The following is a 23933-nucleotide window of genomic DNA, read 5'->3' on the forward strand; positions in this document are numbered from 1 at the left end:
AGGTCCATTTCATGGATCCTTATCCTACGACTTTGACAATTGTTATATCCATAATTATTGTACATTTTTTCTTACAATAATTTTTGTTTTAAATTACTAAATTATTAATTAAATTCTATCAACAAAGTGGCTTGGCTTAGGGCACAAGTCTAACCTGTTGTTATTACATCTTTTTCTTGTAATGAAATGATTTTGTTATATTCCATCACATCGTCAATAAATTAAATGCCATTGGATATAGTCAAATTTGATTGATATATGTGCCACTTCACCATCTAATCATGATCAAATTTTCATATCTATATGAGATTCCTATGGCTATGTTTGAATGTAAGGGAAATGAGATTTTTATACTTAAAAAAAGAAATATGTATGTAATCATTTCCATGTGAGTTTAACATTAACTTCAAATCGTTCCATATTTGGTTATAAAATTTTATTTTATTTTTGCATTCAAAACACTTTGCTATGGTACGTAAAATAAAAATTAAATGTAAAATATATCATTACTAAATATGATTAAAAAAAAAAAGTAGTTGATACAATCATATGGGATAATAATTATAACCATTTATTTTTTAAGTATGAAAATTTCATTAAGTCCGACAAGTAATCCAATGATTAATTCTACTAAAACAATTGAAAAATTAAATGAGAAAAGTTGATATATGATGGGACATAATCAAGTTGGACCATCAAATTTAGACATGTGACCTATTAATTATAATTTTATGTGGATTGTTTAACCATTCAGTCCCTATCCCAACCACAATAGTTAAGCTGGTGGATCTAGGTAGTTTTATTGTACGCATCTTTGGTCAACCTGTTTAATTATTAAATAACTTAGAGCCCAGATCACATTTTCATATCAAAACCATTTTCATTGGTTGAGATCTGATCTGTTTCTGTTTTGATTTTTATTGGTTTTCTTTTACGGGCCCTTATCGGTCTATCTCTAGTACAGTTTTGGGTTTTCATATTATATATATATATATATATATATAAAATAGTGTAAAAACATTTTTATTGGTTTTTTTCTAGCTTTTATTGGATTTGGTGAGTTGCAATTTTTTGTTGATTACTAAAATCCCCAAACTGAACTCAAACCCACTGTTAGTTAAAACAGGAACGGCAAAAAAATAGAAACGTACGGTATGGATTTTAAACAGATAAAAACGATAAACGGTATAATAAAAAAAAAACGAACGACAAATGGACGAAAATGAAGGATATGAGTATTAAACGTGTAGTTTTCAAAAAAACGAAACAAAAAAAAACGGTAGTATACTCATGCAATTTGAGAGATTATTACCTGTATACATGCATCTAATGTTCTAAAAGCTCTGGAAGTCCCAAGATAAAATAGCCCAATGGACTACAAGAAAATGATATGTTGCTAGCTTTAGCTTCTCCTTACTCAATGGGCTATAAGAAGATGAGATTTTTTTCCTATGGATAGTATGGAAGTTAAAAACCAAAAACCAAGTACCATATTGTCTTCACTCTTCACTTTTACTAATAGTTTTTTTTTTTTTTTTATTAATTAATTTTTTAATAAAATTCCTATTTTACCCTTAAAAAACGGATACACGTTTAAAACGGATTCTTTTGTCGGTTCCATTTTTTTTTTTGTATTGTATAATAGCATATGGGAAAACGCGTTTTAAACGGCTAAAAACGCAACTGCGTTTAAAACGCGTTTTAACTAATAGTGCTCAAACCTATAAGGAATCTATTCGATTCATCTTTTTTATCGGTCAGTTCTAATCAATCTAATCAGTTCGGGTTGATTTTTGATAGCCTTAAGGCTGTGTTTGATAGTTATTATGTTCCAGAAACGACGTTTCATGTCAAAACCAGAATTCTTTGATTTCTACATTAAAATTCTGTTTTGAAACAAAACTCTAATATCGAAACATGGGTTCCAACATTTCTCGTTTATGGCTTGTTTTTACCCGGTTCATTTTGAAAAAAAGGGGGAAACAAACCATGGACACCAAACGAAAGATTCTATTTTCTTGTTTCCATAAAATAAAATAAAAAATTAAAAACATTTTTTCAAATGACTACCAAATGCAACCTAAGCAAAGGCAAGGTAGAAAAACAACTGGTTGGATCATGGTTTAAGTTTATGGTATCAATCACTGACAATACCAATTCCGATCACCCTGTATTGATTGAGATTAGACGATTCTACCTCTACTTTTTCTTTAGTAATTTTTTTTTTTTTTTTTTTAACCTTGATTTGTACCGTTGCAGACTGATACAAATCGGATAACCGGATATTAATTTCTCAAATCATGGGTTGAATAGTCCATCTGATCTAAGTGGTCTCTTTCTCACCCCTGCCAATGGTAGCTTCCAATTTTGATTATCTGATCCCAAAAGAAAGCCCGACCGGTTCATGCAAAGAACAAATCTCCTATTATGTACGAATAATCCATCCTCCTTATCCAGAAATACACGTAGTCTCATAATCTCTTTCGCAGCATATGCGCGTGGAAAATAAATCTGACACAGTTATGATCTAACAAGATATGATTCAACCAGATTTAGTAAAGTGTCAATCAGTTAGTTGGCCCCATATTAGTTGACTTAATGACAATCTTCAAATTCCTTTTTTGAGTTCTTATACCGTCAGGTGTCAATCAGTTAGTTGGCTTCGATTTTGGTCGGATTGAATCAATTTAGATTTAGGAATGAGAAAATCCAAAATCATTCCATTAAGGAATTTCGGTTTTCGAATGGTTTTGGTTCAGTTTGGTTTTGATTTATTTTGATTTTTCAATATCAGATAATATTGGTTTATATCGATTTATTATCGAGCTTGAACAATAATGAAATCTTACATCCATAACCTATAGTGACAAAAGGTTTGACGAAGATAATTAATATTGAAACCAATGAATAACTAATTATTAAAAAGATATTGAAATCACAAAATGAACTCTTTTATCTAATCATTCATTTGACTATTTAACTAATTTTGTATATTGAACAAGGAAATCAATGGAAGCACTGTTACAATTTACAAATCAATTTCTCTATTTACAACCTCATATTAATTGATTTGTAATAATTCCTGTTACAATAAAAAATATTATCACTAATATTGTAAAAAAATTGATAATCAATTTACCAATTTATAATCTCACAATCATTTTTTTTTATCGGTTTCATTCGGTTTGAATATTGGTCGGTTCAGTTTGAATCGGTTTTCAATCTACCCCAACATACCTCAGTCCAAAACCAATACAATAAGGATCGGGTGGTTCGGTCTGGGTTTTTTTGATCTGTTTTATCGGTTCGGACTAGGTTTTGACACCCCTATCTCCAATCTCCATGCATGCATAGTAAAAGATTATTTTAACTGATATTTGCATTGGAAGAGTTTTTCCGATATTTATTCTCTCTTAGTATCAATATATCAGTGTTGTATTTTCCTAGCAGTTCGAACTTTTAGGTGAAATAGTAATGTTAAGTAGTGAACAAGGTATTAGAGCACAAAGAAAATTACCATATCATGTGCAGAAGGGTCACGAACATGATATCAAAGCAGGATGGTTAAGTGTTCGATTTTTGAGAACTGTATCAAAATAGTTTTCTCGACAATTCTTCTCCCTCAATGTCAATTAAACTTCATGACCATTAGATTTGTTGGTGTACGATTTCTTGTATTCTGTCACAGTTTAATCCAGGGAGTACTGGTGCAGGCGTCTCAACAAAACAGAACAACGAGAGGTGTAGCAGACGCAATCCCCTACTTGAATTTTTTATTTGACGATAGTTTTGTATTTTCTGTATTAAGGTTTTTTGCTATATATTTGTAGTGATGTTTTCTTTATCTGTAATATAAGTAATATTGGAAGGTGTGAGAACGGACATTGTAACCCTATTCTCTGTTGTAATACTGAAATGCATTTCTACAAAGATCTTGATCTTCACGTGTAAAAAGTATTGTTGTATGCATGGACGCCGCTCTTCTTGATACTTTACACTCGTAAGTGCCAACGATAGTGAACAACGGTGTGAATCAGATTCCCGATGGTATGAGGATAATTCTTGCATATAAAATCCACCACCGAGATTTTACTTGTGTGAATTCCCAACAAAACACAGAAGAAATACCACGTCACTTGTACGGACATGACAGTTTGAGCTGCACATGAAACCGTAACAAAAAGGGGCCCACCTTCTAAATTCGGTGAATCCCTAATTTCTTACAAGGAATCCCCTTAATCAGAACTCAAAATCAGGGAAGGAATCATGACTTCTCTAATGAAGGAATTCACCAACTACACGGGACATGAAGTCAAAGAACATCTCTTTTCATCAAGAACTATTATTATTTGCAGCTTTTTGATTCAGTTTTCCTTTTACCCAGTCAACAATTCCATTTGTGTTACTCTTTCCCACACGGAATTAAAACCCAATGAGTCTGTCTTTACTATCCCTTCCCCTCCTTCCCTTTGAAAACGTATTTAAACAGACATAAACATTCTAAACTCCCAAGCTTTCTTCAACTCTCTCTACATCTCCTTATTCAATACTACCCAGTTCATCTCTTTCCATCTGAGTATTAAATCGAGGTAGTGGATATGGCCGGAGACACTACCACTACGGTCAGTCGGTCTCTGGAGAATACTCCGACATGGGCCGTAGCCGCGGTCTGTTTCGTGTTGGTTCTTGTCTCTCTTATCATCGAGGAAATCATTCATTTAATCGGAAAGGTAAGCATGAGTTCTACCACGGTTAGATTTTAAGGATGAGTTATACCTAAGTCTCTAACATTATATTCGCAACTCGCTTTTGCAGTGGTTGATGCGTAAACAAAAACGAGGTCTCTATGAAGCATTGGAAAAGATCAAATCAGGTAGCTATAAACTATAATTAAGTATGAAATGAAATAATTAACCAAAGTTTTTGTAACTAACATTTTTTTTTTTTTTTTGTTCATGAAGAGCTGATGCTGCTAGGGTTTATATCTTTGCTGCTAACGGTTCTCCAAACATCAATTTCGAAGATTTGCGTCTCAGAGAAAGCTGGAAATTCTTGGAGTCCATGTAGTACTACAGTCGAAGTGAGTACAACGACCAAATTAGGGGTTGTTTCAGGGGATCATAGCCGGAGACTTCTCTCGTTTCTTGACTCCGATGAAGGTTTCCGGCGGATTTTAGCTGCAACAACTGGGGAGTCATGCGCAACAGTAAGGCTCTTTATATGAATTAATTAATTCTTGAGATCTTTCCCTGTTGTGTTTGGAACTTGGGAAAAAAATATATAGAGAGATGAGATTTGAGTTGTGAATGAAATGGGTTTGTATAAATTTTGCAGGGAAAAGTTGCTTTGATTTCTTATGAAGCAATTCACCAACTTCATGTCTTCATCTTTGTGTTAGCTGTTTTCCATGTCATCCATTGTATTACTACAATGGCTTTGGGTAGAATGAAGGTGAAAATCCTCTCTCTCTCTCTCTCTCTCTCTCTCTCTCTCTCTCTATTAATGAAAAAATATATTGCAGATGAAAAGCTGGAAGAAGTGGGAAAAGGAAACACAGACAGCTGAATATCAGTTCTCACATGGTAAGTAATTATATTAAATCCCTAATTATTATTATCTTTCTTTCTTTCTTTTTTTTTTTCTTTTTTTTTTTATTTGATCTTTGAGAATGAAAACGGTGGTTTTTTTGGTGGTTTATGGCAGATCCAGATAGGTTCAGGTTTGCAAGGGATACATCATTTGGTAGAAGGCACTTAAACTTTTGGAGTGAGAAGCCTATTCTCCTCTGGATTGTAAGAATCTCATACTCTGGTCTTCTTGATAAGTAATGGGTTAAGGGTTTTTCGGGAATTTTCTTTTTATTCTTAAAGATAGAAAATATTCATTTTCTTGTCTGATCTTTCATGGCATTCATGAATCGTTAACCGTATCTAACTTTACTGAAAATATCTGTGGTGATGGCACCATGGATCATTTATCATTGAACAGATCATCCATCTCTATCTATCCACCTGCCCTAATGGTTCCGTTTGGTTGAGAGCAAAATACTGCATTTTTTTGTCAAATATATCTCATTTTCTAATTCATATTCTTTGCAATTAATTAAACACCAAAAATGATTTTTCTTCTCTTTAAAATATATTTCATTTCGCAGAGAAATTTTGCATTTCCTTTCTAATCAAACAAAATCTAAAAGAAAACTTCCATGATTTTTCTCTTTAACCCTTACAACCAAACACAAAAAATGTTTTTTTTTAATAAAATATAATTCATTTTTTAGAAAAAAAAAATATTTATATTTTGTTGGTGGTAGGACACATGACAACTTTCCCCTAAAACATGGAAAGTTATTTTGTCTCAGTAGGCTAAGATTTCAATGTTAAATTATGAAAAGTGGCAGTGGGGGCCCACTACTAATGGACCCTTTTGAAAAAGCGTGTTGTGTTTATTGTCCTGAAGTGGACCGCGTGGGCTTCAGTTATTGCCCCAAAATATGACTTCTCTAATTATATAAAAAATCAATAAATATAATTAAAGTGTCCCATTAAGAGGGTTTTGACCTTCAGTTAACTCCTACTAATGACTTTTTGCATTAAAGAAAAAGATTTAACATTGATTGGGAAAGCCCATTAAGAGGGCCCATCAATTTAAAGGGGTTTGAAATGAAAATGAAGACACACTAACGCCTTCACATTTATTTGCAGTTTTGCTTCTTCAGACAATTCTTTAGATCAGTTACAAAAGTGGATTACCTGACCCTACGCCATGGCTTTATCATGGTAAGTTCTAGTTGGATAATGGGTGTTCCATGGTATTTTAGGCCCATTTAAGGCCCATATCTAAGAGGTCTTTCTCAATTTCAGGCCCATTTGGCACCTCAAAGCCAAAACAATTTCAATTTTCAGAAATACATCAACCGATCACTTGAAGAAGATTTCAAGGTTGTCGTTGGTATCAGGTATCTTCGATCTTTCTCATATCTGGATTTAAATTTTTTCATGAACATTTTTAAATTATTTTTTTGTATTTATTATCACTTTGTTTTGTTATTTGCAGTCCAATAATCTGGTTCTTCGCGGTGGTATTCCTATTATTCAATACCCATGGTGAGTCATTATACATCATTTTGAGTACCAATTCATCCAAGGGAGTTAATTCTTTGCGCTAAAAAATATTAATGCGCTTGGGGGCCCATCCATAGGCCCAAAGATCTAATATAATGGTCCATGTACTAAATACTCAATAGCTGGCCCAATTTAATTAATCTTTTGTGGGGCCCATCAATATGCCCAAAGGTCCAGTGTGATGGGCCCATGAACTAAATAGCAGCTGGCACAATTTAATTAGTCTTTTGTGGGCCATCCGTAGGCCCAAAGGCCAAAATGTGGTGGCCCATGTCACCAATAGGTCAACATCAGGCCTAATCTAAGAATACTAAAATGGTATTGTTTTTCTGTTGTTGCAGGCTGGTATTCTTACCTATGGCTGCCATTTATCCCGTTGGTTGTAAGTAACAAAAAATTTTATACATTTATACATTATGGATCATAACCCTTTATTCTCTTTTGTGGGTCCGAATGTTTGGATCTGACGGTTGGGACGTGTTTTGTGACTTGTGTAGATCCTTCTATTGGTGGGGACAAAGTTACAAGTGATCATAACGAAAATGGGGTTGAAGATTCAAGATAGAGCAGAGGTCGTGAAGGGCACCCCCGTGGTTGAACCCGGTGATGACCTCTTCTGGTTCAACCGCCCTCGCCTTGTTCTCTATCTCATCCACTTCGTTCTCTTTCAGGTAAACTTCATTTTCTGGTTTGACCCAAAAAAAATTCAAAATGTTCAAAGTTTCCATTCAACCGGGTGAGAAGGAAGAATCTCCTCACCATTAATGATGTGACCTTATATCCTTTTGTGTGAATCCCTAGCGACGCCAATAGTGTTGGTAGCCTAGTAGTGAAAATGTCTACAACCCATCATTGCTTGAGTTGGCTACTTGTGGATTCGAGTTCTGACATGCCCCACTATCGTTCATTGGTTCTGCGGAAGCCCGCTCACTATAGGGGGGGTTTGTCCTGAGGGCTATGATCACTACCATTATGCACCTTTTTTAAGTTACCAAAAATGATGAATTCCATCCCAAATTCCCATTTTTGAAACCTTGATCACTATTGATAATGAGATTCACCAGATCCAATCCAGAATATTAGCTTTTTTTTTTTCTTTTCTCTTTTTTCCTTGAGGAAACACTTTGCTTTCTTGCTTATTTATCACTTTCTTACCACTTTTGTTTCTTGTTCATCTGTTTTTTGGGTTTTGTAGAATGCATTTCAGCTAGCCTTCTTAACATATACTTGGGTAAGCCATTGCAGCCTTTTTCTTTCAGTTCAAACTCAAATTGTATCACTATTTTAGTTAAGAGATCATAATCAATGATGTCTTCCATCTTATATAGAGATAAAAACTAAACATTCTACTTGTCTTGATCATCTCAGATACAATTTGAGGGGAAGAAGTCTTGCTTCCACAAATACAATGAAGCCATTATCATCCGAATTGCAACTGGGTAAGTGATCTTATGTTCTTATTCCATATCTAAACTGTTCCATTGATGGATTCCTTAAAACAATCTAAATTGATTCATAATGGGTTTGGTGATTGATCTTTGATCAGGGTTGTCATTCAGTTCCTCTGTAGTTACGTCACTCTCCCTCTATATGCGTTGGTTACACAGGTGAGCCAAATATATTAGCTCTACATATCAGTTTTTCTCTTTATATCTATGTTTCTGGTTCACGAAGATAAGATGTTTGATGAAATGCCTGAACGAACAGATGGGTACGAGCATGAAGCCCACAATCTTCAACGATAGAGTGGCGACGGCTCTAAAACAATGGCACCACACGGCGAAGAAGCAAATAAAGCATAACAAAGGAAGTGTCACAGGCACAACACCAGAGTCAAGTAGGCCAGCATCACCGTCGCATGGCACGTCTCCCGTTCATCTCATGCAGAATTACCGAGGCATGCGCTCTGACGAATACCCAACCTCTCCCAGATTCAAGAATGCCGACGCTACTCCTGAAATCTGGAACGTCAAAGACTCACCTCCCGCAGATAACGAAATCAATGATGACTCTTCTTCCTCTCACCTTCCTCTGCAGCAGCAGAAGCTTGTGCACCGTGGTAGTGTAGTTGGGGCAGAGGTTTATGAGAGAGATGATCAGAGTGGTGAGCCTCAGAGATCACCAGCTCGCTCTATCCGCACTGGCCAGCATGAAATCGATATGGGTTCACTAGAATTCTCCTTTGCCAAGAGATCTAGAACGTAAAAATATTACTTTACCTCCTTTTCTCTTCTGTTGTATCATATAGAAAATGGATTCATTGTATATTTTTTATTTTTTTGGGTACTCTTGTACCATAGAATTTAATTCGATGAAGTTTGTTCATAGACCTCCTTGGAGATGGGACATGAAAAAGCATCCTCACACTGTCATGATAGGAGTCATGCTAGGAGCTACGTTACGAGATCGAATCAAATTCTCCTATGAGAACATTCTCGCCCCTGATCCTGATATTTAGAATCCATTATATGTATAAAAGTGCAGAGATACTTACAATCTGTCTCCACCAAAAGCTACTCATAGCTATTGAAGATTACTTCTAACAGTCCACTTCTCATAGCCATTGCTTCACTAATCAGATGCCAAGATCTTCCAATCGTGTATCTTGAGTCTCAAGTGCAGACGTCCAACTTTGTCCCTCACTATGCCCTTTTGGCCTTCAACAGTTTTAGTATGTAAAATAATTGTTACTGGTCGACCCTAATATTGTAGAAACTTGCATTATGTGCTATTGTAATAACCTCATCCAGAGTCCATTGTTTAATGATTAAGATTAGTCATTCTTCACCCTCCACAAATATCACATTATGAATATTCACTAAGGTTTGATTTTCACGAATAACCCTCTTCCCCTTAAGATTAAAGTGAACCCAACTTTGAATCCAAATTTGAGTTGTAATATCTTCTAAAGAGTGCACCTTAATATTTAAGTGGAGATCATGGCGATAAGTTACTGGCTTGCTGTACTAGTCTCCTTAAGAATTAATCAAGATACGCGTAAGCTGGTCCAAACACCTTATTTAACCAAAAAAAATAAAGAGTAAGGAACAATCAAACCATATTCCTTAAGCCAAAAAAAAAAAAAAAACGCAATTTAACAAAAATGTACAAATGGTGACACATGGGGTCTATCAACACCTTGAGATAAGCCTGTGTATGACATCTCCAATTTTCTTCCACACCACAGTCGACATTCTAATCCAGTATGAACCCCTATGATGTTAGGTTTGAACTCTAATTTATATTATGTTGATTGCATTGAAGATGATATGCCGACTTAACAAAGAAACAGCCAACTATCTTCCATGAAAACAAAGCTAAAGGCCAGTTGCGGCAGTAGGGTGGTGTAGAGTGCCAATAAGATCTTAGGGTTTTAGATGGGCCAGTGGTTTTGGTTGAAGGGGTGGGCCCATGTTAAAACAAATTAAAGAGATAAGGATGGCAAGGCTGTGGAGGTTTCTTTTATAGTTTTCCTTTATTCTTTATTTATAGAAAATGGAATCCTAAAATTGTTTTTGCAATTTCCAAAAATCCAGAAATCCTCGTTACAGCGGCGACCATTGGTTTCTGCCCTCTGTTTTCTCCTTCCCTCACTTCTCTATGTATAGTTTCGGGTTCCATTCTCAGCGAAGAAGTTGAGTTTAAGATCGAGATCGAGATCGAGAGCGAGCAACGCAAAGTAGGAAAACGAAGGAGGAGCGAATTGCGAGATCATCGTCTTCATCATCGGAGTTGCAGAGTTGCAATGATGTCGTTTGGAAAGTTGAGCCAACATGTGTACGGGGTGATATGTGTTGGGGTGGTCCTCATCGTCACCACTATCTATCACTACTTTTCTTCTTCTTCCTCTTCGGAGTCCACTATCGATCCTCGTCTCCGCACTCGTCGACGCTTGCTTGCTTTGCAAGGACGATGCCCAGTATACAACTGAAACAAATTCATGGATCAACTTCAAAATCTCCAAAATTTTGAGAGTGAGGAAGAAAAAGACTACGATGATGAGAGATGGGTTATCTGATGATTCTGATAGCAGAATTCCATAGATTCATGTCATCTCAAATTGGGGATTCTGGCTAGCGACTGAGACAATCCTTAAAATCTTTTCTTCTCCTACCTCTGCCCTCTAATTTTAGTTTTCTTTTTCGCGAATTTGTCTTCCGTTGGACTCTGTATGTACATAGTACATCTATGAATTTTTCTCAGTTTGAGGGTTTAGAGCCTTTGGGCTCTTGTATTGAGAAATTTGGATGGATTTTTCCAATTTTGGAGAGCGAGCTAGTTTCGGATTGATCAACTGATATCGATTGGCCTCATCTGGCCCTTGTTCTAAATCATCTGTAACTAATTAATCAATTGCTCTGGTTCTTCATTTGATCCTTACGCAATTGTAAAGACTGCTTGAAGAAGCTTCGAGTTTATATTTGTGCCATTACAATTCAATCCTCGACCCCGGTAGGTATCATCACATCCTCAATATCTGGCATTATCGCCATTGATTTGCCTTTTTTTTTTTGTTTTGTGAAGTCTGTAAGGTTAACAATTGGAGCTCGTCGGTCCCTTAAGTACTGAAGCCCATTATCCTTTTATGGTTAAATATGGTGCTCCTCCCTTGGAACCTCCTTATGTTCCCCCTCCTACTCCGGTCTGTAAACCTCCTCCACCACCTAAGCCCCCATCTTCTATGGTCCCTCCTTGTTGCATGTATGCTCCAGGATCTTCTTCTTCTGCTCCCTTGCAGAATTTTCCTGGTCCTACAGATTATGGTCCTGATTCTCATGGTGTACGTCATGTCTGGAAGGTTAAACCTCCTATCCTACCCACTGGACAACCAAAAGAGATTTCTCCGGCTGAAGCAGCTCTAAATTGGCAAAATGACCTCTTGTTAGCAACTCCGCTATTTGATCATTCTAGCTTCACACTCATTCCCCGCCCTAGTCTACCTCGAGAAATGAGCAGTCTCACTGGCGGATGCTAAATCCAAGAATGTTGGGGAAGTGTGTCTAGGATGTACTCTTTTATTGTACTCCTGTTCGTCCGACGGTTCTATATGCTCCGCTCGGCTATGAGGGGTTTGTCTGAATAAGCCATCTCCGTAGATTTCTAAATTGGCAAAATGAGAATGCCATAGTCCAAAACCAGTACCTTGAACGCATCCTTGCTTCGACGCAGCACACTCATAGTGAAAAAAAAATTCAGCAAGTCATAATGAAAACAAATTCTAAAATGATTAGAAACACAAACTTCCCTGCCTTTTTGCGAAAGCTTGTTGGCTCAGGAGCCCATTATGTTATGTTGTGTCGCAAATGGATTTCCCAAAGTTAAAAAGGATTGGATTCGAATTTGGATAACACAGTTTGGTTAGGTCTGGTGGACTCTGAGTCATATCGGGTTTGAATGATAATCATTCAATTTTCATCAAAAGTACTAAAACATTAAGCAAAACCTTGTGCGAGTGATCCCAAATAGATAAGAGAAGTTGAAACTCATAATTACAAGTTTAAATAGCAAGAAATGACTCAAATCTTTAAACTTCGAACTTGATCTCTTTTGGACATTATTCAGGCCACTCTTAAAAGCTAATATGGAATTCATGCAGGCTTAATCTATTTCTTTGTCAGGAGTTTGTGGCAATTCAGTCCAGGTTTAGGAGAAGTGGAAGCCTCCCTCTAGGCTTTCATAAGGTTAACCATGATGTTGCATGTGTCCTTGGAAAGGCCAAGGGAGGGCTCGTAGCCTTCCTCCATTCCATTTCGGAATGTTATGACAAAATTCATGGAGAATCTGATAGCAAGGAGTTCATCTCTCTCATCAACAGCCCCTTAGAGCTTGCTCCTCTATTGTCTTTCCCATTATCTCTGATATTCAGTATTTGATAGCCTATTTTGTTGAATGTTATTTCTCTCATATTTTTATGGGGGCAAACAAAATCATTGACTCTCTAGTCAGGAAGGTGTTGTCCTTAGTGCACAAGACAGTTTGGCCTATTACTAATTGGCTTAAAAGTTTGTAATTCAAATACCTCTACTTTTCGGGAGAAGGCGTGCCTCCTTGCAACGGGGTAGCACTGACTAGGCCCGGGCAACTGTTTACCCAAAAACACAGGTCTCCGCAAATTCGTAAGACCATGTATAGGGGTTGATGCCTGCACAGTGTCAGAAGATCAAGGAAGTTGGTGACCTGATGACAGGGGAGTCAGCAATTGAAACCCCGATGAGCAACAACTGTAACTATAACAGTTCTACGGTAGCGAAATTCATTGTGGGACAAGTTCTGACCCACAAAAAAGGCGTAACGATTTGGGCAATGTCTTGAAGAGAGGCGCAGTGAGATAGACATGTCTGTGAAGATGCAAACTACCTACACATGGACGGAAAAAAAACCTATGAAACTTTATTGTTCTTTGGATTGACTTTAGAACTTTGTTGTGCAATGTTTCCTTTATCAATAAAATTCCCAATTGTTAGAAAAAAAAAAAAGGTGTGGGTGAAGGTGTTGTTGACATAAATATTTAAAATAATGCAGAGCTAAATCACATTATTACTTGTGAGTTTTTATAAAAAGAAAATTTTGTTGTAAATTGTAACTTTATTATTATTATTATTATTATTTTATATATATATTTTTCAATGAGGATAATAGTATCATTATAAATGTGTAAGAAAAAATTATGTATTACAATATAATTTTTTATTTTTTTTAATGAAAGATAACAATAAATGATATATCTCTTTCAACTTATTTTTGAAAATCCTTATGTTTCAAAATCCATCATCTTAAAAGACTTTTGGAATAAAATAAAAAATAAATAAAAGAACTATCAAATTCTAAGGAAATTATAGAGCTCACATTCACACACTCCCTAAGAATTAGAGAACATTATAATTCTTAAAATGTATAAAAAAAAAAAAACATTTTAATTTTCCCATAAATAAAAGAAACCCCAATCAATTTAGGACCATAGAGATCCGGACGGACTGCACATCATTAATCGTGTATTGGCCGAAGTCTTGATGGACGGACCAAAGGGCCCACCAATGTAAGCCCAAGTCTCATTCAACGGCCACTACCGTAAGGTCCGTAACACGTTATCAAAGGAGGGACAGACAGATCCATTAATTTCCTCTCTCCCTCTCGTTCTCGGTGCTCAGCTGCTTGTTGCTCAGGTTTTCTGTACCAGAAGGACAACAATCGACGACATCAATGGCTAGAGGAACTTCACAATCTCAGGCTTCATCTTCTTCGACATCGCGGCCAGGTACTATGGCGCCGCGTGGTTCTGCGGCAGCAACCGCCGGGATGCGGCGGCGGAGGTTAGGTGGTGCTAGTGGTGGTGGCGGAGGAGGAGGTGGGTCCGGCGGATTCGGGGGTGGCGGGGGTGGAAGTAACATGTTGAGGTTCTACACCGATGATGCCCCAGGCTTGAAGATCACTCCTACTGTCGTCCTTGTCATGAGCCTCTGCTTCATCGGCTTTGTTACCGCTCTCCACGTCTTTGGAAAGCTATACCGCTACAGATCTGGTCCCGGTGCTTGATTTCAAGCCCCTCCGACCTCTTCTTCCCTAACTTGAATCAACCTGACTTGGTTTGGATTCCCGATTGCTCGCTCATCCAATTCTGCGGATTTTGGTTCTGTTAAATTTCTCTCCATGTTTTCTAGTTCCTTTGCTTGTTTTAGCAATTTTTAGCTTTTAGAATATATCTATTTTCCACCACGTAACTTATCTCTAAAGGAGACGAGGATTTTTGTTTTGTGTTTAATCCTTCGTCCATTCATTTTTTTCTTGTTGTATTGCTCTGAGCTAATCATTTCTGATGGTTCTGATGGGTGGATGGATGATCCGCAGTTTATGAGATTTTATTTTGTTTATTCTTTTCTTGCACAAGATTTCTGCTTTTAATTCTGTTCTGATCTTCAATGAGGACGAGGATGCGAGTTTGCGTTATTTCTGGAAATTTTCTTTCAATGTTCTCCCATTATCCCACTCCCAACTTTGATGTCATTTATAACTTGTCCACTAGTTGGAATCACAGAGTCAATCAAATCCACTGGCTGATCATCTCACTGCGCGGATTCAATTCTTATGATAAAATTTCAAGATAATGTCGTCAACCAATCAAAAGCAATGAAAGAGTAACCTTTTAGAAATCAGAGCTATTCTAAATTAAATATGTGGAATTAGTGCGGTGTAGATTTATACATCATGTGCTGCTTGTTCTCATGCTTGATTCTTTAAAATCTTGGATTTCTTAGAACACTTGTCAATGCTGTGCAAAAGTGTCTTCGTGTAAAAATGAACATTGTGCTCTATTTGTTTGGTTGCTAGGATATGCTCCTTCCACCAAAAAATTTCGACAATCTTTAACTAGATTCTAAAAATATTATAATTGTCACATTATTGTTTTGTATTTTTAGCTGCTCACTAGTGTAGTATATTTCCTTGGTAAACATAACTGGTTAGGATTCAGGTTGGTCTTCAAATGCATATTCTCCTTGATTGTTACAATTTGAAGAAGTATTCTTGCAGAATTCTGTGAGTGGGGCTTTACTACTGGAGAGTGTTTCATGTTTAAAATAAGGTGGTCATCTAATCGTGTTTAACATCTTGCTTGGAGTCTTGTGGTGGTCTTAGTTTTTTCCCCCACACATTGTTCGACAGTTCTTTTTCACTTTTGGTGGATATCAATCTTTCAGAATGCTGTAACTTGGCAGTAATAGGATAAAATTGGTGTGAGGTGAAGAAACAATAGCAAAAAGGATAAGGAGAGTGACAGATAAGGATCCAATAGATGTGACTTTTTGAGGTTAAAATCAGTTAAATTAGAATGGAGACATTAAAGTTTCTGATTCATGCAACAGATTAAATTGATTAGTGAAAGCAATAAAAGGCAACACTTGAGACAGTCTCTCTTAGAGGGGTGTACATTAGTTCTTGGACGAACATCTCATCCAAGTACGCGAAGCCAGAGAAGATTATTTCAAGGAGGATTAAATGTTCTAGCAAACAAAGACAGCTAAGTAGATAGAAGATACATGATGAAATAGTTTTGCAGAAAAAAACACATACCATATTGTTAAGTTTGTCTCGAATTCTTGACCCGTTTTGAAGATTGACCCGATCCGACATATTTTGGTGGCGACCCGAATGGAAAATTTTCTGAGATCTGTGATGGAAGCAGAGCGGCCCAAGCCCGAAACCCATCACTGATCTCGTATGGGGGTGCGGGGGCTATGCCCCCGCGGTATGGTTTGACCGGATCTACCGCGACCCGATGGGTCGACCCACGTTTTTGGAGGATATATAATGTACTGTTGCTTGTTGAGAAAGTCATTGTATTCTAGGGTTTTCACGCAGCTAGGGTTTTCAGGGTGAGTTTTTCTTCGCCGCTGCTAGGGTGTAAATCTCTCTTCTGCATAGTGAATCATCTTCTTATTCGCCCAAGGACGTAGCACACCACCCTGGTGTGTGAACCTCGTTAAATCTCTGTGTCGTATGGATCTATTGTCTCTTTATTATTCGTGTTTCTTGGTGTTTGTTCTAACACATATGATTAGGGGTTGACTGCGGTATTTTGAGTGATGCATATGCAGGTAAAGGATTTTTTCTTAATAATTTGGAGGATATATGATCTTAGCTGTAAAGGGAAGAGACGGTTGCCTTGTATTCCTACTGCCCCCCCCCCCCCCCAAGGTAGAGTCCCTTTTGCTTGAGGAGAATAATATCCAAGGGGAAATGATTGTATTATGGGCATCTTTTTGTGATGAATTTAATGTTTTCTGTAGCATTAATGCAAATTACTTTAGCTGATTTTAGTTTAGTTTGTGTGTATTGTCTGTGGGTTCGTATAGAGAACGGTAAGACATCTCTACTTCTCTTTGTTTTGGTTGACTTCTAATTTATCCCAACCCCCCCCCCTCCCTCCCACCCACCCACCCACCCACCCACCCAAATGAAAAATAAAATGAAATTCTAATAGAACATGATAATATAATAGTAATATTGCTGTTTTAATCAAATACAGGAGATTTTTTGTTTAGCAGAGTCTCTTATCAGGTAAAGGTATATAGTTGATTCTCAAATTATTAAATAAGAACCACGTCGGAGGCTTAAGATAGAGGACAATTAACATCTGGAGATATTACATGGCATAAGTGCTTTTCCAAATCATGATATCTGGATGGGGGAAAAGAACTCTTGTAAAAATGGAGAAACGATATGTTTGGAACCAAATGATAGTTGAATTTTCAACAAAGATTTTAAATATAGGAGCGAAATCTTATTCCATCCTTCACATCGATATTCAGTCAATACAATTATTAAGGGAAGGGACTGCTGAATGAATGAAGGAAAAGTATAGGTACCTACATATGAGATTGAGGTGGACATATACATATGTAATTCTTGGTGAACTTGTAGAAACGCAACCCTAAAACGATGTAGAAGATAATGGAAAAAACAAAATAAACAATGCACACGGATTTTTACAAGGTTCGGCAAGGTTGCCTACGTCCCCGGTGAGATGAGATCCTGCTTCACTATCAATGGAGAATAGGGTTACAGCGCTCGTCCTCACACCTCTCGGTATTGCTTGCAATACAGAGAAAGAAACCCTTGCTACAAATATATAGCGAAAAAAAAACCCCTAATCCGAAAAGTACACAATTGCCCTCAAATAAAAAATTCGAACGGGGGGCTATGCCCCCCTACACCCCTTGCTATGCAGGGGGCCTCCTGCCCCCTTGCAACCCCCACGGCCCGCTAATTGGCTAGCGGGACCGCCGTCCTGCCTGTCTAGGTGCTGCACCAGTACTCCCTGGATTAAACTGCGATGAAATACAAGACATCATACACCAACAGAACTATCATATGAAGACCTTGGGTGCTGATTGCTAGGATGCAGGAGCTGTCTCTAGATTAATTTCATGTGGACTGTCAACGTAGGAGACACATTTTTCCTTCTAAGGATGAGTGGGATTTGATCCAAAATTCCATTCAGAAGTTATGTTGGCTGAAATAGCATGATGTTGCTTGGGTTTTACATTCAAATAAAAAATATTTTTTTTCAAAGTAGGACTAGTTTTTTAGGAATAATGGTCATTTTTAGGGAGGGGCTTGTTTGCAATGTCTACTTTATTGTTTTTAAATATGGTACTGTGTTGTGATCAGGGGTATTCTATTTAAGGCATAAAGAGGGTAGCTTGATTTGTCCTCTTCTATTTGGATTAGTTATGAGAGTTCATTTGTACTTTTTTAAATAGGAGTAGAATATTAGAGAATATTTTGGTTGCGAAAACAGTGTAAAGGGATTTCCCCCTCCCCCCTTTCAGAGTATGAAATATTCTGGTTTTTTTTTTTTTTTTTTTTTTGGTGGGATATCTAGGAGAACAATGCTAGTCTACAACAAGAGGGAGGGCAGAAGTAAAAACCTAAGGGGACCTAATCAGATGGTATGGATCCATGTACAGAGAACCCCTGTTCACCCAGTCCTAGCCAAACCATCTGTTAAGGAGTTAGCTGAGTTCAGACGGCAGGTGAAAGAGAAATTCCTCTAGGGACAAATGTGCCCAGCTTTCCTTAAGAGATGAAGATAGCTTCGAGGACCATCACCAGAACCAAGAAATAACCAATCTAGAGTCGTCTTCAATGGTTTAGTTTACCCACCCTCTTGAAATAGAAATCCCCAATAAAAGATACAGGACTGCTGTTATTGCCATCTAGCTTGCTGTTTATACTTTTCGCTTATTGCAATTCGTCTGCTAGTCTTATTTAAAGGTAAGTTGATGAATTCGGGATTGATTATTGGGATGTACATTGATCTTTCTGTTCATGTTTGGGCCTTTAGGTTCTTGATCTATTTTAAGTAATAGGTGACCTGCATATTTCCCTTGCCTGCCTTCATGTCCTAGTCGAATTTCTCTCTGTAACTTGGTGCTGCCATGGAATGACTAAACTCTTAATTTAATCCAAGAGAATGATCAGGATTTCTGGGAATGAACCAAGGTTCCAGGAAATCGCTGAAGCCCATAACTGCAGCTTTTATTTGGCTAAAATAGAACTGTCAATCACCTTTTATCTCATTACACCATTGCTGATGTGTTCTTGAATCAAGAAATTGAGATTTGGTGAGAGAAACACACACCTGTTCAGCTGCATTCTTTAGACTTTGAGAGAAATCTCATCTCTCTGGATTGCAATCTTGTGGTGCCTCCTATTGCTTCATCTCAATTTCTATCATATTTTAATGATCTTGGTCCTGTTTTCTTTACTTTCTCCCTTCAAGCCCTATGTCGAGTCCCTGTCCATGAATTCTCTTTCAAGCCTATTTTGATACCCTATCCATGATTATTGTGCACAACCAGAGTTGCCAGTCTGCCTAAGAGTGTCATGTGATGAATAGCAGTTGATGGAAAAGAACATGTATGTCTCAGCAGAAAATAGCTGAAGGGATGGTGGTTTCAGTTATTGCTTGTTATAATTATGAAAGTACCAGAAACGTGATTGTTGAATTATGTGTGCAATGAAAAGAAATAATGACATGCATATTATTAGTGGAGTAGTGGACAACTAGAGATGTCAAAGACTGTCATAGGTGATAAATAGCAGAGGACAAAAGGAATAAAAAAACAATGACAGATTCTAACATAGACAAAGAATATAAGAGTCAACGAGATGGTGATTTCAGTTTTGCTTTCATGTATGGGGTTTGCAATTCATGTGGAAAAAATCGGAAAGGTGGTTTTTTAATGCATAAAGTGCTAGTGAACCTGGCTCCGTGCTTGAACCCTATAGATACCAAAGATATGGTGGATGTTTCATTATGGAATCAATGGCAAAGAAAGATTTTTCCTGATAAATAGTGCATAGAGGGCTGCCACAGAAATGAATAGAGGTCGTTCAATCTTCGTTTTAGATCTGGGTCTCATTTATTGTTTAATTATTTGTGTATGCTACAAGAAAAATTCTAGTTAGACCTCTGTTTTATATAGAGTTTGGTAGCTGAAATAGCTGTGGAAATGCAATAGGCAGTACCTTCCTTTGCCTGGTGGACCAGAGAAAATCCAGTTTGATATTAATTGGGTGGATTTGTGAGTAGTCTAGCCGTCCCCAGGTAGTTGGGATAAAAGTTTATGTGAGCTGTTAGTCATGCTATGGTTGTTAATTTTGTTTCGTGATCTCTCTTCAGAGACTTCTTGGAAGGGGGTATGTTGATTAACTGGGCCGAACTGTGGACTTAATTTCTTATAGCATTTATTGGCCATATAAATAGAATCCAACTCCCTCAGAAAATTCTATGCGAAGCTGTTAAAGTCTCTAGGTCAGAGATAGCATGGAAGAGATCATAATGTTGTTCCACTGAAAGATTTTATCAGTTTGATGGGTGTAGTAAATTTATTTCTACTGAAAGGTCTTATGAGTTTGGTAGTCTCTATAGTAACTTTATTTCTGTTTCTTAAGATAGTAGTTGGATTATGTGAATAAGGATACCAGCACTCGGGTTTTAGCAGGGGCTGTCAGTGGTCCGGGTAATGATTCTAGTCGAAGACAGTTGTAATTGTATGTCAGTGATACCTGTATGCACATTGTTATTTTTTGTGGGTATGCCATTAGTATTATATAAGTTTTATGGACCTTTCGCAGTGACCTGATTTTATCTTTATATGCAAGGGAGTGCTAATCTTGAACTGATGAAGTCCAATGGGATATCAGCTTGCAACAGGATTGCAGGTATAGGGACAACTCAGATATGGATGAAATTCTGGTTGAATTGTCCATTTGTGACGGAGAACAAGTCTGTAAAATCTTATGTTGATCCAATGGTCAGATTTGAAAATATGAGGTAGTCTAAAAATAGCAAGTCACCAGAAGAGAGACCAGATTTAGTAACAAACAAAAAATAGCAAGTATGAACCTGATTTGAAGAAATCAAAGGTTTACCAAAATAGAAAGTTTCTGAAAATAGAATCTCTGATTTAGTAACTACAGAAAAAACAACTACTAGTGTGAGAAATAGCAAGTGGGGAATGAAATTAGTAACCAAGGAAACAAAATAAGAAAAGGGTGTAGAAAATAGAAGCTAGGACAGGTATGTTGCTGCCCAAGATTCCAAGGAGAGCAATGATCTGAAACTTTAATGGAAGAAGGAAGGATATGTTAGGCCTCTCACCTAACAGTGGAGAAGGAATCGCACCAACTCCAGCCTTGGGAATTGGGATCCCACCAAGGTTTTCCTACTGTATGCCACAAACCATGCTCTGTCTCTCACAGACCTCACAAGATCAAGGCTTATCATTTTTTCTCAAATTGTTTGTAGTGGATATGATCCCCAACTCTTTGTTTATAACTTCATGGAAATAAGCAAAATAGGAAACCCCTATGTACGGTAGAGAGACTCCCTTTCAACTTGAGTCTTCTTCAAGATAGAAACTATGGCTGGATTGTAGCATATCTATCCAACTCTTTTAGAAACTCTACTAAAATAGAAACTAACACTAATCCCATATATAGGCCTTAAAGCCCTAATTGGGCTTATGGTGGCCCATTACAAAAGACAACCCAAAAATAGTCAGCCCATGACCTATATAACCCATTGGGCACTCAAAATTAAGCCTATTGGTCCATTCCTGGCGCAGTTTGACCCAACCGATGGCATAGTTTGCTGCTGGCCTTCTTATTCTTCTTAACTGCATCAATATGATTTTCCCATTTGTGGCTTTTACTGTCTATAACTAAAAGTGTGTAGGCTCAAAACCCTACCCCATTAATCTAATCAAACTTCAGTTGGATTTGAACTTATGGATCTGATACCTTAGATCAGACTTTATTAATGTGTATTATACAATTTGTACAATTTTTCTTCTGACGATATATGATTTCATTTTCTATATGCATTACAATCTGTGGTTTCCCATTACTTTAGTTGGTTGTTTTTTAACTGGAACCTTGTGAGTTTAAAACCAATCCAGTAAGAATCGATTCCAGTTGGACTCCCATTCAGCAGATCTTTAGGTTGCATTCAGATCTTGTTGGAACTCCAATGCTAAGTGATCCATTTAGTACCTAGCTTTCGGATTATAATTTGCATCAGTTTCATTTGGTAGTGTTTACAGTATTGTGGATAATGTGCATAGATTTTGTGGGGTCCTCATGATCTACTGGGTTAAACCAAGCACAGCAGTTTTCTTTGGGCACTGACAGTTTTAATGTTATTCATCAGTACCAATAGAATGTTTCATTTCATATTTTTTCTCACCCTGTCATTTGAATGTCAAAATTACTAGATGAATTTCTTAGTCTTTTTTTGAACATAGAGAATTTCTAGTATTGTGATTCTCATACTTCCTTAACACCCCCCCCTCCCACACACACACACACACACACACACAACAAAAGAGGGTAGAAGCAGCGGTAGTGATACATAAATTGGAGGATATGTTTTTGCATGGGAGGGTATGCAACAACAAGATCCTTTTGCAGAGCTTAAACAATTTTAGAAAAACAGTGGTTGGCGGAGCTACCCAATGAAGAAGGCAGTTCTAGAAATGGTTTTGGGATGTGTTTACTGTTCCATGAATGTAGTTTACATGGCACATAAGTGGAAGATTGACTTTTTTTGTTTATGCCAATTGAAATAGCTATTAGGAGTCTCACTCAATAGCTGCATATGGTGTGTAGGATCTAGAAGAGAGTCTGCTTGGTTGTTGGGCCCTTTCTTGTTGCAGAATTAAGGTAGGAGCTGTGGATTCTGTTTAGAGTGGTGGAATGAGTCCTAGTATTACTGTATCTAGTTTGATTTTATCAGTGTGAAATTCACATAAAAGAGAGTTGGGGAAAAGGTTGGCAATTTAGAGGGATCGGGCTCCTCTGTAGCGCGCGCTACAGAGTAGCGCAGATCCAAGGGCTGGAAGCCCTCAGACATGCAGCCCAAGGTGCTCCCAGCCCTTGGATCTGAGGTACATGCCATGCGACAGAGAATCCCAGTCCAATTTAGAGGCTATCTAAAAAACATAAGGCTTAAAGTTGGATTCCTCAAAACCAGAAGATAATTCAATTCAGTCTTTGTGTAATAAAATGTCAAAGATTGGCCAAGGCCAACCCTGAAAGTCCATTGAGTACTGAAGTTAATCCATAGCCTGCACATCAGATATGATCTTGATTCATTGTATCCCTGCTGCTGCTTTAGATGTTGACAAAGCACTTTTTATTGATGAAACTTTCTGTACTTCAGCAGATACTGTCCAAAGCTCATCCCTTCTGCAACTAAAGAGCTCTCTCTCTATCTTATGATGCAGACCGATTAATTTGTCCTTTTTTATTTGATTTGGTCTGTCATTCCTTGCTTTTTTTGGCAAACAGCAACCCTTGCTTGCTGTCAAGAAAAAGGATAGAAGGTTTGTCGTCTTTCCTCAGATTTGCAGGAAACTCATATGGCCCCCGAGTTTTACTTCTGTTCATGGGATCAACTCTTTTACTTCACCCTGGATGGGAGTTGGCGGTAAGAGCATGGTTCTAAGTATCGGTGTCAGATTGCGTGATCCATATCGGTTTGGCAAATGTCTGATCCCAATACCTGGCTGATATCATATCAGTTGAATGGTACAGATGAGGGGTAAAAAATAAATAAATAAAAAATAAAAAATAAATAAAATTACAGGTTAAAAGAGGGTATTTCTATTTGATATGGGCAATCTAATATCATAATGGTTTTGGAATGACTCATACATATTTTGATATCATGCTCTAAAAGGTAAGAGTGTTAAAGGGTTATATTATCTAGTCGGGTTTAGATCATAGTTAGCAAAAATGGGAAAA

At 37.3% G+C, this 23933-nt stretch overlaps 3 protein-coding genes across 3 annotated transcripts in view; all 3 read left to right on the forward strand.

Annotated features, from left to right (window-relative positions):
- LOC122057694 (tetraspanin-6-like) overlaps positions 1 to 5500 on the forward strand; it is a 19488-nt gene extending 13988 nt beyond the window's left edge. Inside the window, exon 4 of the mRNA XM_042619899.1 lies at positions 5461 to 5500. The gene's annotated coding sequence lies outside the window, so the exon portion shown is untranslated. The remainder of the gene's footprint in view (positions 1 to 5460) is intronic.
- Positions 4258 to 9451, forward strand: LOC122057691 (MLO-like protein 6). Its single transcript, XM_042619896.1, has 15 exons — positions 4258 to 4730; positions 4816 to 4873; positions 4962 to 5206; positions 5335 to 5451; positions 5522 to 5582; positions 5704 to 5792; positions 6705 to 6779; positions 6864 to 6958; positions 7057 to 7106; positions 7466 to 7506; positions 7622 to 7795; positions 8320 to 8355; positions 8493 to 8563; positions 8671 to 8731; positions 8832 to 9451. The coding sequence occupies exons 1-15, from the start codon at positions 4599 to 4601 to the stop codon at positions 9327 to 9329; spliced, it is 1803 nt and encodes a 600-aa protein (XP_042475830.1). The 5' UTR covers positions 4258 to 4598; the 3' UTR covers positions 9330 to 9451.
- Positions 9452 to 14229: 4778 nt separating this feature from the next.
- On the forward strand, positions 14230 to 14992 carry LOC122057659 (protein transport protein Sec61 subunit beta-like). Its single transcript, XM_042619843.1, has one exon. It carries the CDS (start codon positions 14325 to 14327, stop codon positions 14655 to 14657), a length of 333 nt encoding a protein of 110 aa, XP_042475777.1. The 5' UTR covers positions 14230 to 14324; the 3' UTR covers positions 14658 to 14992.
- The last annotated feature ends 8941 nt before the right edge of the window (positions 14993 to 23933 follow it).

This window comes from Macadamia integrifolia, chromosome 12 (genome assembly GCF_013358625.1).
Source record: "Macadamia integrifolia cultivar HAES 741 chromosome 12, SCU_Mint_v3, whole genome shotgun sequence".
Taxonomy (NCBI): Eukaryota; Viridiplantae; Streptophyta; class Magnoliopsida; order Proteales; family Proteaceae; genus Macadamia; species Macadamia integrifolia.

Coding starts and splice junctions, on each gene's coding strand:
- LOC122057691 (XM_042619896.1), top strand. CDS start 4,599: ATGGCCGGAGACACTACCACTACGGTCAGTCGGTCTCTGGAGAATACT. Junction 5,583..5,703: donor TGAATATCAGTTCTCACATG/GTAAGTAATTAT, acceptor GGTTTATGGCAG/ATCCAGATAGGTTCAGGTTT. Junction 5,793..6,704: donor AGCCTATTCTCCTCTGGATT/GTAAGAATCTCA, acceptor ATTTATTTGCAG/TTTTGCTTCTTCAGACAATT.
- LOC122057659 (XM_042619843.1), top strand. CDS start 14,325: ATGGCTAGAGGAACTTCACAATCTCAGGCTTCATCTTCTTCGACATCG.